General features: G+C 32.4%; 1 protein-coding gene and 1 pseudogene across 1 annotated transcript; both read left to right on the top strand.

The window, feature by feature from the left end:
• The first annotated feature begins 2553 nt into the window (after window positions 1–2553).
• On the top strand, window positions 2554–13050 carry LOC127702148 (uncharacterized). The gene is made up of 2 exons (XM_052206255.1): window positions 2554–2738; window positions 11415–13050. Exons 1-2 carry the CDS (start codon window positions 2687–2689, stop codon window positions 13034–13036), a joined length of 1674 nt encoding a protein of 557 aa, XP_052062215.1. The 5' UTR covers window positions 2554–2686; the 3' UTR covers window positions 13037–13050.
• Window positions 2735–6468, top strand: LOC127702702 (uncharacterized; annotated as a pseudogene).
• Window positions 13051–14432: the final 1382 nt, after the last annotated feature.

Raw genomic sequence — 14432 nt, 5'->3', positions numbered from 1 at the left:
TATTGCTGAAAAACGACCTAAAACACAAAAACTTCAACATTAACCATTAAACCATGAAAACGAGGTCAAGATAAGATGAACTCTGCCAGATAGACATGTACACCTTTCATGCATTCCATACACCACATATAGTTGACGTACTCTTTTAGTATCTAAGATACGAACTTGATCACGAAACTTAACATTTATCACTGATCCATGAAATGATATCGAGGTCAGATGAACCATGACAGACAGACAGACTTGTACCCCAATCATTCCATGCACCAAATATATAGTTGACCTACTGTTTATAGTATTTGAAATACGAACTTGACCATGAAAACTTACCTTCATCACTGAGCCAAAAAACGAGGTCGAGGTCAGATGAACCTTGACGGACGGACTACTATACCTTACAATCATTTTATGCACCAGATAAAGCTGAGTTGTTGCTTATAATTTCTCGGAAACAGACTAAAATACAAAAAATAACCAATCAATTTCGGAGCTTTGTTAAGAAACAAAAGTATCCAGAGTAACTGATCAACATTGTATCAAAATGGGCAAAATATGTACCTATCATGGAACTCAGCACTTCAATTAATCGACAAAAAAGACAATAGATTTATACTATTCGTAAGATGTCATATATCTAGTACCCGATATATTTAATTTTATAAAAGCAAATTTACAGGTGTTACCTTAAGATAACACCCGAGACTTTTTTATAAAGAGTAAAAGGCAATTGTTAAATCTGAAGACAATCTAAAATTACTTTGAAGATCGTCAAAATTGTTCCCCCTTATTAAGACTTTTGATTGTAAAACGCAATACCTTAATTATAATCTGCATTACTTATGATTGATGTCAGGAGCGTTGAATAGAACAAACAGGAAATAGATATGAGAGCAAGTACAAATTCGCCCATAACAGATGTCCGGTCCTAGCACCGGAAAAGTATTTTGAGTGAGCACATAGAAAGATCAGATGCAACAATAGTTTAACAATGTTCAAATCTCATAAATCCATTTATAAAATACAAATCTTGGTAAAAAAAACCGTCGCATGCAATCTTAAAGGAGCAAATCTTTAAGCTTCGAAAAGGTAGGAGTCTCGTGCTATGCATGTATTACCCATGCGAGTCCACACATATTCAAAATGTCGTAAATAGGACACATATAATTACGAAAGTTTGTACTTTCTGCTTCCATTTTATGTCAAACACGAACCTTATAAAGCATCTGCCATTCTGTAGTATATTTGGTAAATTCAAGTAACATTTAGCTAAATCATTGAGAACTTAGTAGCGCAAACAATAAGAATGAAGTTTCCTTGTTTGCTTTTAAAACATGTTAAAAGAACCATGAATTCGACATGTATCAACTATTGTGTGTTTTTGTAAAAACAAACAGGTTAAACAGTTCATTCAGTCATTTTAAAATTGTATCATTCAAAGTATACTTAACTTTATCCTTCTATGTGCACGCTCAAATATAAATGCTGTATTTTATTTTCATCGTCCAAATTTTGGAACTTGGGTTACCGTGTTAATCGAATCTTTTCTATTGAACTTAACTTGAAATAGATGTTACAACAGATACAGCTATGAATAAATCTGCTACGTAATCTGATTTATAATTAGGTTGAGAAATAAACTTTACAACAAGAGAGATTAATTCAATTTTTCATTTCGGGACTTTCCATTTTTATGAAGCAACAGTCGAGTAACATATTGCAGTGTTTAGCTAATTTTTAGACTCATCGCTCCCATTTTTATATCGATTATTAGTAGTTGAATAATATAAGTTAAAAATTATTTTGATGTGTTATTTGGGTGCTGTCTTACTTATTTTTACCACATAACTCTTATATTCATATTCATAGAAATGACTCCACAACTGGGAGCGACTATCAGAAATACGTAAGAAATTTTTTTTTTATAAAATGGACATATTGTGTGATAACAAAACCTGATGAAACTCACATTGTATCCATTATATATCTGTCCTTTAATTTTTGCTTCAATAAAGGTATGTGCATTATTTGTTTGCCTTACTTAGTACGATGAAGGTTGAGAAACAATTTTCTCAATCCTTTTAAGTAATTAATTTTAAAAATTTAGAATATACAAAATAAAATAAAAGAAATAATAGGGAAAAATGATTAAAAAAGTACCGTTCAACTATTCCTGTGCATGATAGAATAGCAGTCACACATAAAAGAAAATAATGGATTTAACGTACCCATTCTGACCGGACGTGGCTATGAACTTATATGACCCGTTCAGCAAAACGGACGTCCCATATTTCAAGGGTCTACTGTCAGCCGTCAGCCGGAAGAAGAACACTGTGACCATATTTCTTTACCTCAGTCATCCTAGTAACGACAACATTTCAATATGTAATAACAGTTACATTGCAGTTAATATAAATATAATAAGACCATTTAGCCATGTTGTAGTTTTTCGGATAAACCTATTTCATATGAAGGTAAAAATTACTCTTTTGTTATTTTTATCTTTTTTTAGAATATTGGATTTCCTATGAATATTCAATGAACCGGATATACAAACGTTCTACATGATATACAAATGAATGTTCACTTACGTAATATAAGAGAAAGGGATTCAATACACATATACTGACAAACAATATTTCTATCGTGCCATTCATGGTGACAGATATTATGGTCGAAGTTCAAAAGAATGACTTCAAAAGCAGCACGTTGGTTAATATGTTTTGTATTTATTTCCATTTGTAAGTAACTCTATTATATAAAAATACTTTAAACAGGTAGATTACAAGGGAATTTGTGTTTGTAAAGCTTATTGAAAAATCAGTAAATATTGAGTCGGTTAGCAGGTGTTTTATATTGATGTATTCCCAACTTTCTGTCTCCCTTTCCTCGTACATTTTTACACCCCTTTGTTTCCTTTTCTATCATCACCCTTTTCCTCAATACTAGCTTTCATTTGCACCAATAGTCATTTATATCGGTTAGCAGAGAGGTTCGCAGATAATATCAATCAGAGTGAGTGGGTGATCCATATTCTATTCAGTTCGCATGCAACAATTCGCGGTTTCTTTATGGGACAAAGAGGAAATAAATTCATTCTCTCTTCTAGAGATCAAAATAACACTCCCCTAATTTTGGGGAGTTCGGGTTTCTAAGCCTTTATTTTTTAAGTGGGTTTTTAATGTCCCTTTAGTAACTTCCGCTTATTTTTTTTCAAACATGCATCAGGAAGTTTTTATTTAAACTGATATTAACATACACAAAAAACCAAGGAAATTATTCACGCTTTGTAAACCAAGACAGTTTTGACTAGCTTTTATCACAGCTTTATTGAATAAGGTATTTAAAGTGTATAATGCTGGAGTAGGTCTAAAAATACTAAGCATCAAAAAAGAGTCGTTTAAGAAAAAAAAACCGGCGAATAACACAATGATTGTATTCTGAATGTTTAAATGTTTCACAGCCATTATGCCACATGATTAATCTAGTTCTGATTATATATACATATCCCTTATTGTCTACTTATTGTATATAACCTAGTGTACTTGATATTAAGGATACTAGACCTAAGCTGGAAGGTCTGCTTCATATTTTAATATTTGTCTTGATATTTTCACAGAATGACGACTTCGAACTTGGATCTTTAACAAACGCTACGATTCCAGCTTTCACATTGTCAATTTCTCATTTTTCAGTAGTAACGTTACCATCATATGGCGTTTACATATTCAGTTGATATGCTATGCGGTGCATGTTCACATTTGAGGAACTTTGTTAACGGAGGTTTTATTCTGTCTTAAAAACTGTTCCGGTAGAGTTATGAGGTAAAACGACTGTAATAGTCGACTCTACGTAAGTTTTACGGCAAATCGGTTAACCGGTACGATATTTCCGAATATCAACTCAGAAGAGATATGCGGTATAAAATTTTCAGATACCATAAAAATCTTCTGATCTGTACATTTATCGATTGTTTCTGATTACCGATTGTGACATTTTAATATAGTTTGGATTCGCATGGCGGTTGATGCATGCATAGCAGCATATATAACATAACCTGTCGACGCAACCGGTTTGCCGGTTTTGGTTTTTATCTTCATTCGTAGGAGTATATTCTGTATGATTTTTTTTTATTTTTAAACAGCAGTAAACTGCTGCTGTCTCTGATATATGAATGATTTTGCAACTTTCTCTACGGATATGATTGTCAATATTGATTTGATTTGATTGATTGGTGTTTAACACTACTTTTAGCACTCTTGTGCTATTTCGTGGTGGTCAATTTTTATTGGTGCAGGAAGCCGGAAAGCCGAAAGAGAACTACCGACCTTCGGAATGATGGAAAACCGACAACCCTAGGTAATTATAAAAAGAAGCAAATTATCGTTCCTAATAGGTGGCGTGTGGTAGCCGGTCCTATTTATCTTCCGGCTTCTGCACTGTTCAAACTGACAAATTTACATTCACATTTTAATTAACGATGCCTAGTACGTGTTGTTGTGTACCTGGCTGTCATTTAAGAAGGAGGACATGCATTTCCAAATGACTTAGAAAGAGTGAAAAGTTGGATCAACGCCATACGCAGATTGGACGAGAACACGATCAAATCGTGGTGTCCATCTCTATCAGCTGTTGTTTGCAAGGCATATTTTACAGAAAACGACTACGTGCAGGAAACTATTCATGGTAAAACTTTATTTTCTTTTAGAAATATATACAGTAATATATATAATCGCTATGTGAATAAACTAAAGTCTGTTTACAACCGCAATAATCGTTTTACAATAAAAGGGGGATGGTTACATTATTTGTACGATACATCATTCATCAATGTGATCTGTTTATTTATTTAAGATTTTCTGGTGAATGCTACATGTTAATGTATATACCTTGTGATACATAGATTTGTAATGATTTCTGATTGTAGATATATTATCCTGAGATTTATTTTAGCAGTAACTTAATTATGCTAATGACAGGAATGCGCAGGCTTTCTTGAAAAATCTCATGTTTACAGGAGCAAACCATGCTCTCATTTATATGTAATTGTTATTTAGATACATGTGTTGCATAAGTCTTTCATTATTGGTCCTTTACATACCATACACCATACCTGGAATCAGGCAAACATATGTTTTATCCACATTGTAAATAAATAAAACTATTTGATATTTTGTCAGGTACATGTACAAATGTATACATTGCTATTGAAAGTTCATTTAATTTTGTAAAACTAATGTTTTATAACCGTTTTCAGGACGCAAGCCCACTACGTAGAGACTTTTGCCTACTGCTATTCCAAGCCTTTTTTCCCGAACCAGGCAAGAGACTGACTCGTCAGCGAAAAGAAAAATCAGAGCAGTTTTCCGTGAAAGCAAAAAAACTTAATTGGATAAAAGTTGTGGGAGAAATCTAGAGGAAAGTTTCGAATGTGAAGTTGGTTTTCCTGAAAAATATATTTATACTGCAGAAAGGATTGATGACTGTCCAACTCCAACTGCCGAGTCATTGTTGAGGTTCACAGATGAAATTACGCAAACACCATCATTGCCTATGTTTTCAGCAGCAAATTTCTCAAATGATGACGCAGCCATGCATTTTTATATTGGTTTAGAGTCGTATATAAAAATTTTATTTGTTTTGACCACACTTCGTCCAGCAGCACATTGCTTGCAATACATCTATTTTCAAATTGATAGCGTGTCAGTTGAAAATCAGTTTTTTATGACCTTAATGAAATTGAGGCGTTATACAATAAACTTTGAATTGTCTAGATTTTTTTCAATATCTGAATCTAGTGTTAAGAATATTGTGTATACGTGGATTGTATTTATGTCCAAACAGTGGCAAGAGGTTAATACTTGACCATCCAGTAGTTTAGTCAGGTATTTTTCTCCATCTGACTTCAAATCAAAGTTTCCTACAACTAGGATTATAATCGATGGCACAGAATGTCAAGTGAAAAAACCAAAAGTACCTAGAGCTCAACAAGAAACTTTTTTTCTTATAAAAACAGAAACATTGTGAAAATACTTGTAGGTTCGACACCTGGTGGTTTAGTAAACTATGTCTCCAATGCATATGGTGGTTGTACCAGTGACCACCAAATAGAACGATGTAAAATAGTTCAATTATGTGATCCAGGTGACAGTGTGATGGCAGATAAAAGATTTAATGTGCAAGACTTGTTTGCTAGAACGGATGTTGCTGTTAATATTCCAACATTTTTCAAAAAGAGAAACAGAATAAGTGGGAAAACTCTTTTAAGGGATAGAAAAGTCTCCAGTAAACGTGTACATATAGAGCGAATTATTGGACTTGGTAAAACATACAAAATTCTGACAAATCCTATGAATGAAACTGAGACAATACCTGCATCTGACTTAACCTTTAGTTGTTTTATGTTATGTAATTTTAGAACTTGTATTGTTCCAAAGGATGCATAAAACAAAAATTACACAATGAATTTTGTTCAGATATATATTTACAATAACATGTAGATGTACGTGTACATTGTACTACATATAAAAATAAGGAGATGTGGTATTATAATATGATATCCAGTAAGACAACTATCAAACCAAAGTGCATATGAAATGGGTGTAAGCAGTTTCAGCAACCATACAGCTTCCAACAATGAGAAAAACACATACCGTGTAAAGAATTTCAAAAGAGCTTGGACATACTTTATGTCATTGACTTTTGATTTCTCATGACAGACAACACGTGTTCATTCCTTAGCCCTGTACACAAAAGCTGACCCTGAATTTGGTAATGATAGTCATTATTGCAGTCTAGGTAATATTTCTGGTGTTCATCGACATGAAGAAATGGTACTGTTTTTTTTCATTTACAGGCTTTGTTCTGTTAACATAAGGACACTTTACTTCAATTATCAAGTCTTTTGTGACTATGCCATCTGGTGATGATGCAATTTGTGAACATTCTAAATACACCATTAAACCACAGGGCTTTACAACACTACCAGTGTGTTCCATATAGCGATTTATAGCAACAGATTCAGGTTTTCTACCATGTTCTAGTGGTGCAGCTTTTATGTCTGTCACTATAATCAATGATTTGGCCAACTTGCACAAATCAGTTTGTTCTGTAGCTTTACAGATCCTACCAAATTTTGTAGAAGGAAGTCGCCTTATTCTTTCTACTTTCCAAGTTATATTATTTGCTTGACCCCTGTTTTCTCTTCAATTGCACATTTTTTTCTTTCGTAATATTTTGAACTGAGATTTTTTCTAAGAAATTATCTTCTGGCGTTAATTCAAGATAATCATGGTCATGCGCTACAGCAAATGTATTTGCAGGCTCAAATGTTTGAAAATAGGCATTTCAGAAATTCCTTGAAAATAAAGGCAAGTATTACTGAAAACATCCCGGTACGCAGGGACATTCCTAAGGTTTTTAGGTCTGGGATCAATATTTTTAAATTCATCAGCACCTGGCATATCCAAATTTTGGGATTTTAATGGACTACCTAAAAACCTTTTGCTTTATGGAAACTCTGGAGTTTTTGTGTGCAAGTTTCTTCCAATATGACTGTTTTATACTTCATGAACATAATGGCGACATACATAACAGGGCAAACATGTTTACAATGGGCATTAGGCCCTTCACCGGCAGGACATTCACACTGAGCTTCAATGATGGTACCTGCCTTGTCCACAAGAGTGTCAATTTCATAAGAAATGGTTTTCTTATATTGTGCATAGCAACTGGATGCAATATATGTATTGTTACAGTCAAATGATAGCCGGAAGTAACGAATAGTCCTTTCATTATAAAACCGTTGAATTTGTTTCTCAAGCTGTTTGTTATACAAAACTAAATAATCATTTAGTATTTCCATTTTTGTTCAATTAAATTTCGTATCAGCATTGACATCAAAGTATGTGGAAGGATCAGGTAAGGTCATTTTGTATTTAGGTTCTAACTGTTCTGTCTATCCAAAGTTTTGATTTTTGTCATATGCCACCAACCTTAAAAAAAATAGTAAAAAAAAATTTTAAAATGAAAAATTTCTAATATCCACAATTCTATGTTCTTAAACAAATCATCTTTGAAAATAGTCTTAACTTGTACAAAAATTATCTAAATTGTATGGAAATATCTTTTGTTTTGTTTTGCATTAAATTTTATTCATTTGACCATGGGAAATTTTGAAATTTTCTGAACAACCAGTCTTATCTTGGCACGAAATAGTTAATAACACTCGGATAATCTGACACTTACATAATCCAAATATTACACAGACAGACCACCAACCGGCACACAAAATTATAAATGCTTTGTAAAACAAGCAAATTTTTATTATCAACATTAAAGGCAAAATTAGTCAAGTACATGTTTTTTTAAAAACGGCGTAATTTTCTAACTTCCAAAAAATATGAGAGACAAGAACGAATACGATGTCAATCACATCATTTTTTGACAGGACTCTTTTTTAACTCTTTTTATAATATATTTATTAGAATCATAGACATTTAAACAAAACAAGACCTCTATTATGATGAGAATTATCGGTAAATAAATTTTATTTACAATTCCTGACTTCATTGTTTACGACCGGCGTCCGAAGTATTTAGATACGCATATATTGTACTTTTATTAAAACAATAGATTGAATACATTACAAACCTCTCAATTAATTCTTTCTTTCGCCTGAAAGTCTTGCATTTCTTTTTTTTTCAATTCTTCTTTTAAAGCAGGAATTGCAAAACTTGTGTATTTTTCGTATGTGGTTTCCATAGCGTTAACACGTGCATCAATTTGTAAACAAACAGATGCTGCTGGACCTGGAACAGCGGTGCCATCTGGTAATTATCAGGAAGAGATAATTCACTATTGTTTGCCATTAAGATTGGAGTCGAGCGGATCTGCCACGTGCGGTATTCGAACGCATAACCTAAGTGTTCACAGGATACGGTACTTCGACTACTCTTTGACCACTCGGCCCCCTGATTGTCAATAAGACATCTGTCTACCAAAAGACTATATTGTGAACAACTAAAGGTCACTGTATGAAATATATAAAAGGCACTGGGATGACAAATTATGAAACAATTCACGAGAGAAAACCAACAGCCTGATTTATACTTATATTTTATGAATTTATAAATATGAACGTGTGGTATGGTTGCCAATGAGACAACTCTCCACTAGAGAAAACTATGGGTCATCGTCATGGGTCATGGGCCTTCAACAATCAACAAAACAATGTATATCGCATTGTAATCTATAAAAGACCCCAAAATGACATATCCCAATAAACGAAAAAAATATGAAGGACAGCAACCAACGACAGGTTAGCTAGTTAGGAATTACTATGATAAGATACTACGTAATAATTTTATTTTTTTTTCTATATCAAAAGTTTTCATATTTCATTTTATCTCATTTATTAAAGTGCTATGTATTTTTATCTTTTCTTTTTATTCACCACTTTATTTATTTATTTATTTTATTTATTTATCAAATCATTGTTCATTTTACATTTTATCCATGTTACATGTTGTTTTTTTATATCAATCAAAATGATATCAATTACCATAAGTTAAAAATAAATTATTTAAATGCCCAAAAACACACAAGCTAGGGCCGACCGTGCAAGACCCGCATGGGTAGGCAAGGTCATTAAAAAAGACCCTAGTCGATGTAATAATAATAATAATAATAATAATTATAATATTGTTTTCAATGAAATGTCAAGCATTATAAGTTTTACAATAACAATAACAATATACAATACATAAAGACATAAACTAACACATACATGATAAAATAGAGCATTTGGTGAGTATAATATCTTTTGTGTACGGAAAAATTAGCTGATATTTTATCAGGGATAACCCATAAAGCTCTAGGCCCGTATGCATAAAGCTAAATTAAGATTTGTTTTTATGCATATCAGCCTTGAATCTTGTTTCCAATGGGGTCCTTTCATGTAAACCGCTTATATTTTCCACATACGAAAATGATAATAAACAAATTAATCTGACATAAGACTTCATATGAAATTAAGTTAAGTAAAAAACAAATTCAATTATATAAAAAGCATTCAGATGAAGCCGTACTATAACTTTTGGTCAAGTACTTTTGACCAGTAATTTTGAATTCTTTTATTTTTTTTTTTTTAATATTATTTGGTACCATATTCAAATCTTGTATAACCATTGTAATAATAAAAAGTATCTTTTTATTGACTCTTAACTAGTGGAACCCAGAAGTTATATTCACTATTACTTGTGAAATGATTATAAAAAATGTTTCACCTGTTTAAAACTTGTATACATATAACTAGGACAATGATGGTAATAAATATAATTAGCATGGTTTACTCTCAATTGTTTAACACGATTTTCAATATTAACATAACCAACACTATTCAATACATTAAAGTCAACTTTAGATCTATATCCAGTATTTCTTATAAATTTATTACATTTGTTTTGTAATACTTGTAGCTTATCTTTACTTTATTTTTTTACTGACACCCGCATGCTATGCAGAACAGGCATAGCCTACTGACACCAGCATACTATATAGAACAGGCATAGCCAAAATGACATTGAATTAAAGCTGTAACTAAAGTCTTTCTAGAATGTTCTGATAAACATTTCGCCTGTCTGTATAGGAGCTTTAATCTTGAGTCATATTATTTAAAATTTTGTCTCCAGAAAGAGAATTATCAATATTCAGGTCTAAGTATTTCACCCAAATCTGTGATGAAATTGTGTGATTATTACAAGTAATTTCAGAGTTACGAATTTTAGACAATTTACGTTTAGACCCAAACAGAATAGTTTCTGTTTTCCCCAAATGAAGTGATAATTTATTATCGATCAGCCATATACTGCAAGATTCCTTACCCGGTTTTTGAGATATAACTTCTCGGTTCTTATGAGAGTATAATATAGTACTATCATATAACAATATTTTGCAGTCTTTACTAATTCTTCTACAATGTCATTAACATGATACACGAATAAAAGTGGGACTAAATACTCCCTTGTGGTACTCCACATGTAATATATCTTAAATCACATTCAGTACCATTAATACAAATTTTGTATTGTCTACTACATAAATATGATTCAAACCATTTAGTACATTTGACATCCATTATTTGTAGTTTGTAACGCAAAATATGATGATCAACCGTGTCAAAGGCTTTTTGTATATCCAACATTTTCATTGCAGTATAGATTCCCTTAAAAGATTCATTTTTAATATGATCTAACAGATGAATCAGACATATATATGTGGAATAAGCAGATCTGAAACTAGATTGTAAATTATAAAATAAATTATTTTCCACCAGATATTTCTCAAATTGTAAATATACTGATCTTTCTACAATTTTAGAAACAACTACAAATGCTGATTTCATTATCATTAAATAGGTATTATTAGACTTGAAAGGAAACAGTTGCGATTACAGGAAATGCTCACACGACTATTTGAGATGACTAAACCCACTGTAAATGACAACATACAAAACAGATACTGCAGCTACATAATGCAAGTGTTGTCCTATTTCAGCGGAGAAAGATGTATGGTTGCTGGAAGTTCACGGGAGCAGACACGTTTAAGAATAAGACAAGACGAAGGAGATTACGACTTCCTCATGATTTCGGCAATATCTATTCCTGTTAGTGCTTTAGAGTACAGGGAAGATCTTCCTTGTTTTGTCCACATAAAGGGACTTCAGTTGGTTGATCAATTTCCGACTGTTCAACTGATTGATGGTCGTTATCTACCAAGTAATTTACTTAGTGAAATTAGACCTGAAGCTTTTAAGCATATAAGAAATTTTCACAAACTACTCTCACATTTTGGAAGAACACGATGTCGCAACAGTTTGCACGTGGTTCTAGATCATAATATAAAGCCAGGAAAAACGTTAGTTTCGTACAGTGATGTTGATTGTCCAGCTTTAGATAACAAACACGTTAAACGTTCCAGGGAAGCTGACATAAAAAATAAAAAAAAATTTGGTGACAAAACCAATGGAGAGGAGATCGAAAAACCCGATGTTATACTAAAATATAAATCAAAATCAAGCAAACATTTTATACCAGTATTCCCGCTAGCTGGGAGGCCAAGATTTCTTGATGAGTGGAAACAACGTAAACGCGTCTGGCCACCAGAACATGTAGTGGATGATATATTAAATAGCGAGTTCTTTGTTGTTGCAAAACCGGCCTTGATAAAACGAGAAAGAAAGAAAGATTTTTGTTTGGCGTACAACAACGGTGAAATAAAGCTAGCGAGAGCAATGACCATTGTTCAAAAGAAGGTTGTTCTCATTCTTAAAGCTATTGAAAAGAGTGTATTGCAAGATTATTCAGAAGTATTAACTACGTTTCATTGGAAAACAGCAGTTTATTGGAACTCAGAAACTCTCAATTCGTTGTTACTGGAGGATACAGAAGACAACGTATTTAAATTGTTAATAAAAGTTCTAGACTACATGATCAATTGTTTGCGAAATACAGAACTGCAACACTTCTTTATTCCAAGCAATCTTTTTGCAGGGATGGATAAAAACACTTCTATTGAAATTGCGAACAAAATTACGGAAATTCGGGAACATCCGATCAAAGCTTTGAATGTGTTTTTCGCTGAACAGACGTTTGATGAAATGAAATATGAAAAAATTCCTGCAGAAAAAGTAGCAGAATTCCGTAAAGCATATAATGATCCATGCAAAAGTTCGAAAATTATCGTGGCTATACTAAAGATATTTTCGAGTGAAAGTAAAGAAAAGGTACGGGCGGCATTGCATGACGTGCTCACAGATGAACTTCCATTTTTCATCGAAGAAATGGCCAGAAGACGAGATAAGAGTCAAGTAGATTCATCTTTAGAACAGTTGATATTGTCAAATCAAATTCGCAAAGAAAGTTTTACTGACATGGTAGTAGACCATTTACTAGACAAAGTTAGGAAAAAAGAAGTAAATGATGAAAACATTGCTAAGATTTTCACGACACTTATGTTACAAAAAGTATTAAATCAATAAAAATATGTGACTTGTCCTGTAGTATGACGTCATCATACTGTTTATATAAATGTCTCAAGGATTTAATAGTTGGGTCTTTTAAGTTTTCCTTGTGGGCATATTGGTATATAGTTATATCAACGATTTGAACTCAAATTTATTCAGCAGAAATAACGCCCAATAAAGAACAAAAAGCATATACATATATCCAGATAACAACAAATACAATGTTCTTAAATAACCAGTAAATACATGTACAATCACAAAAAAAAATTTGGAAGCCAAACTAATTACATGTTTGATATCATCAAAACCTTTTAAAACTGAGCGACTTGCAATTAAGTTTCAGTACTATTTGACCCCAAAAGAATACCGATCTAAGAGTACTCATCATTTCTTTTCTCTTTCAAAACTCAATATTAAGTAATGAATATAGACCATTTTTTCCTCAAACTTATCGTCCCTAGTCGTACGGTTGCCTATAAGTGCTTACATCCACTTCATTTGTATTGTGGTGGATAGTTGTCTTATCGACAATCATACCACATCTCCTTATTTGTATATTAAATACTAATCAGCTAACACCATATGCAGCGACAAAAGCATGACCCTGTGCAATACCAACATGTTTTTATCGGCAAGATACAGAACCATAAGTGTTATGATATCCCGTTCCTGATGAGATTTCTACATGTACAACCAAACTTCACAAACATTTCTTTGTATTTATGGAAGAATTAAGTAAAGGGTTTTGTAACTTGTTGATACGAATCCTTGCGGTTATCGTATACCAATTCTACAAAGATAACGTTCGTTGAAATCCAAGACAGGTCACTTCATCCACGGATATAACGAACGAGTTGGCGAAAACACGTAACATACACACACTAAAAAATCATTTAAAAAGTTATAAACGGACAATTTTAGAAAAGTTGGTTATAAATCATGTCAGCACCGACTACTCAGCTGATGATGTCCTAAGTGACTGATAGTCCATCACAAGAGGTATCGACCCAGTGCTGTAAAAAAATGAAAACAACACGTTATAAATTTCATGCGTCCTCTTTTCTTGATTAACCTTCATCAGGAACGCTTAATTTTGAGAATGTTGTTTTTTTTCATCTGTGCTTCGATTATTGAGATTGTTGTTCTTTTATCTGTGTTTCAATTATAGAGATTGTTGTTTTTCATCTGTGTTTCAATTATTGAGATTGTTGTTTTTTATATGTTTTTCAATAATATTTTTGTAGTTTTAGTGTCCATTAAGTAGTATTACAATATTCTGGGATGTGTTTATCATGTTGTTTGAATAGTGTTTGTTCGTACATTTATACCTCGCATGCATTCATTACATATAAAGTGACAAAAATTCCACAAATAGATTCTTTTTTTTCCAATTTTAAATATATTTTCATAA

This window comes from Mytilus californianus, unplaced genomic scaffold (assembly GCF_021869535.1).
Source record: "Mytilus californianus isolate M0D057914Y unplaced genomic scaffold, xbMytCali1.0.p SCAF_1, whole genome shotgun sequence".
Classification (NCBI taxonomy): domain Eukaryota; kingdom Metazoa; phylum Mollusca; class Bivalvia; order Mytilida; family Mytilidae; genus Mytilus; species Mytilus californianus.
Note: the sequence above shows the minus strand (reverse complement) of the source record. Positions and strands in the feature narration are given on the sequence as shown.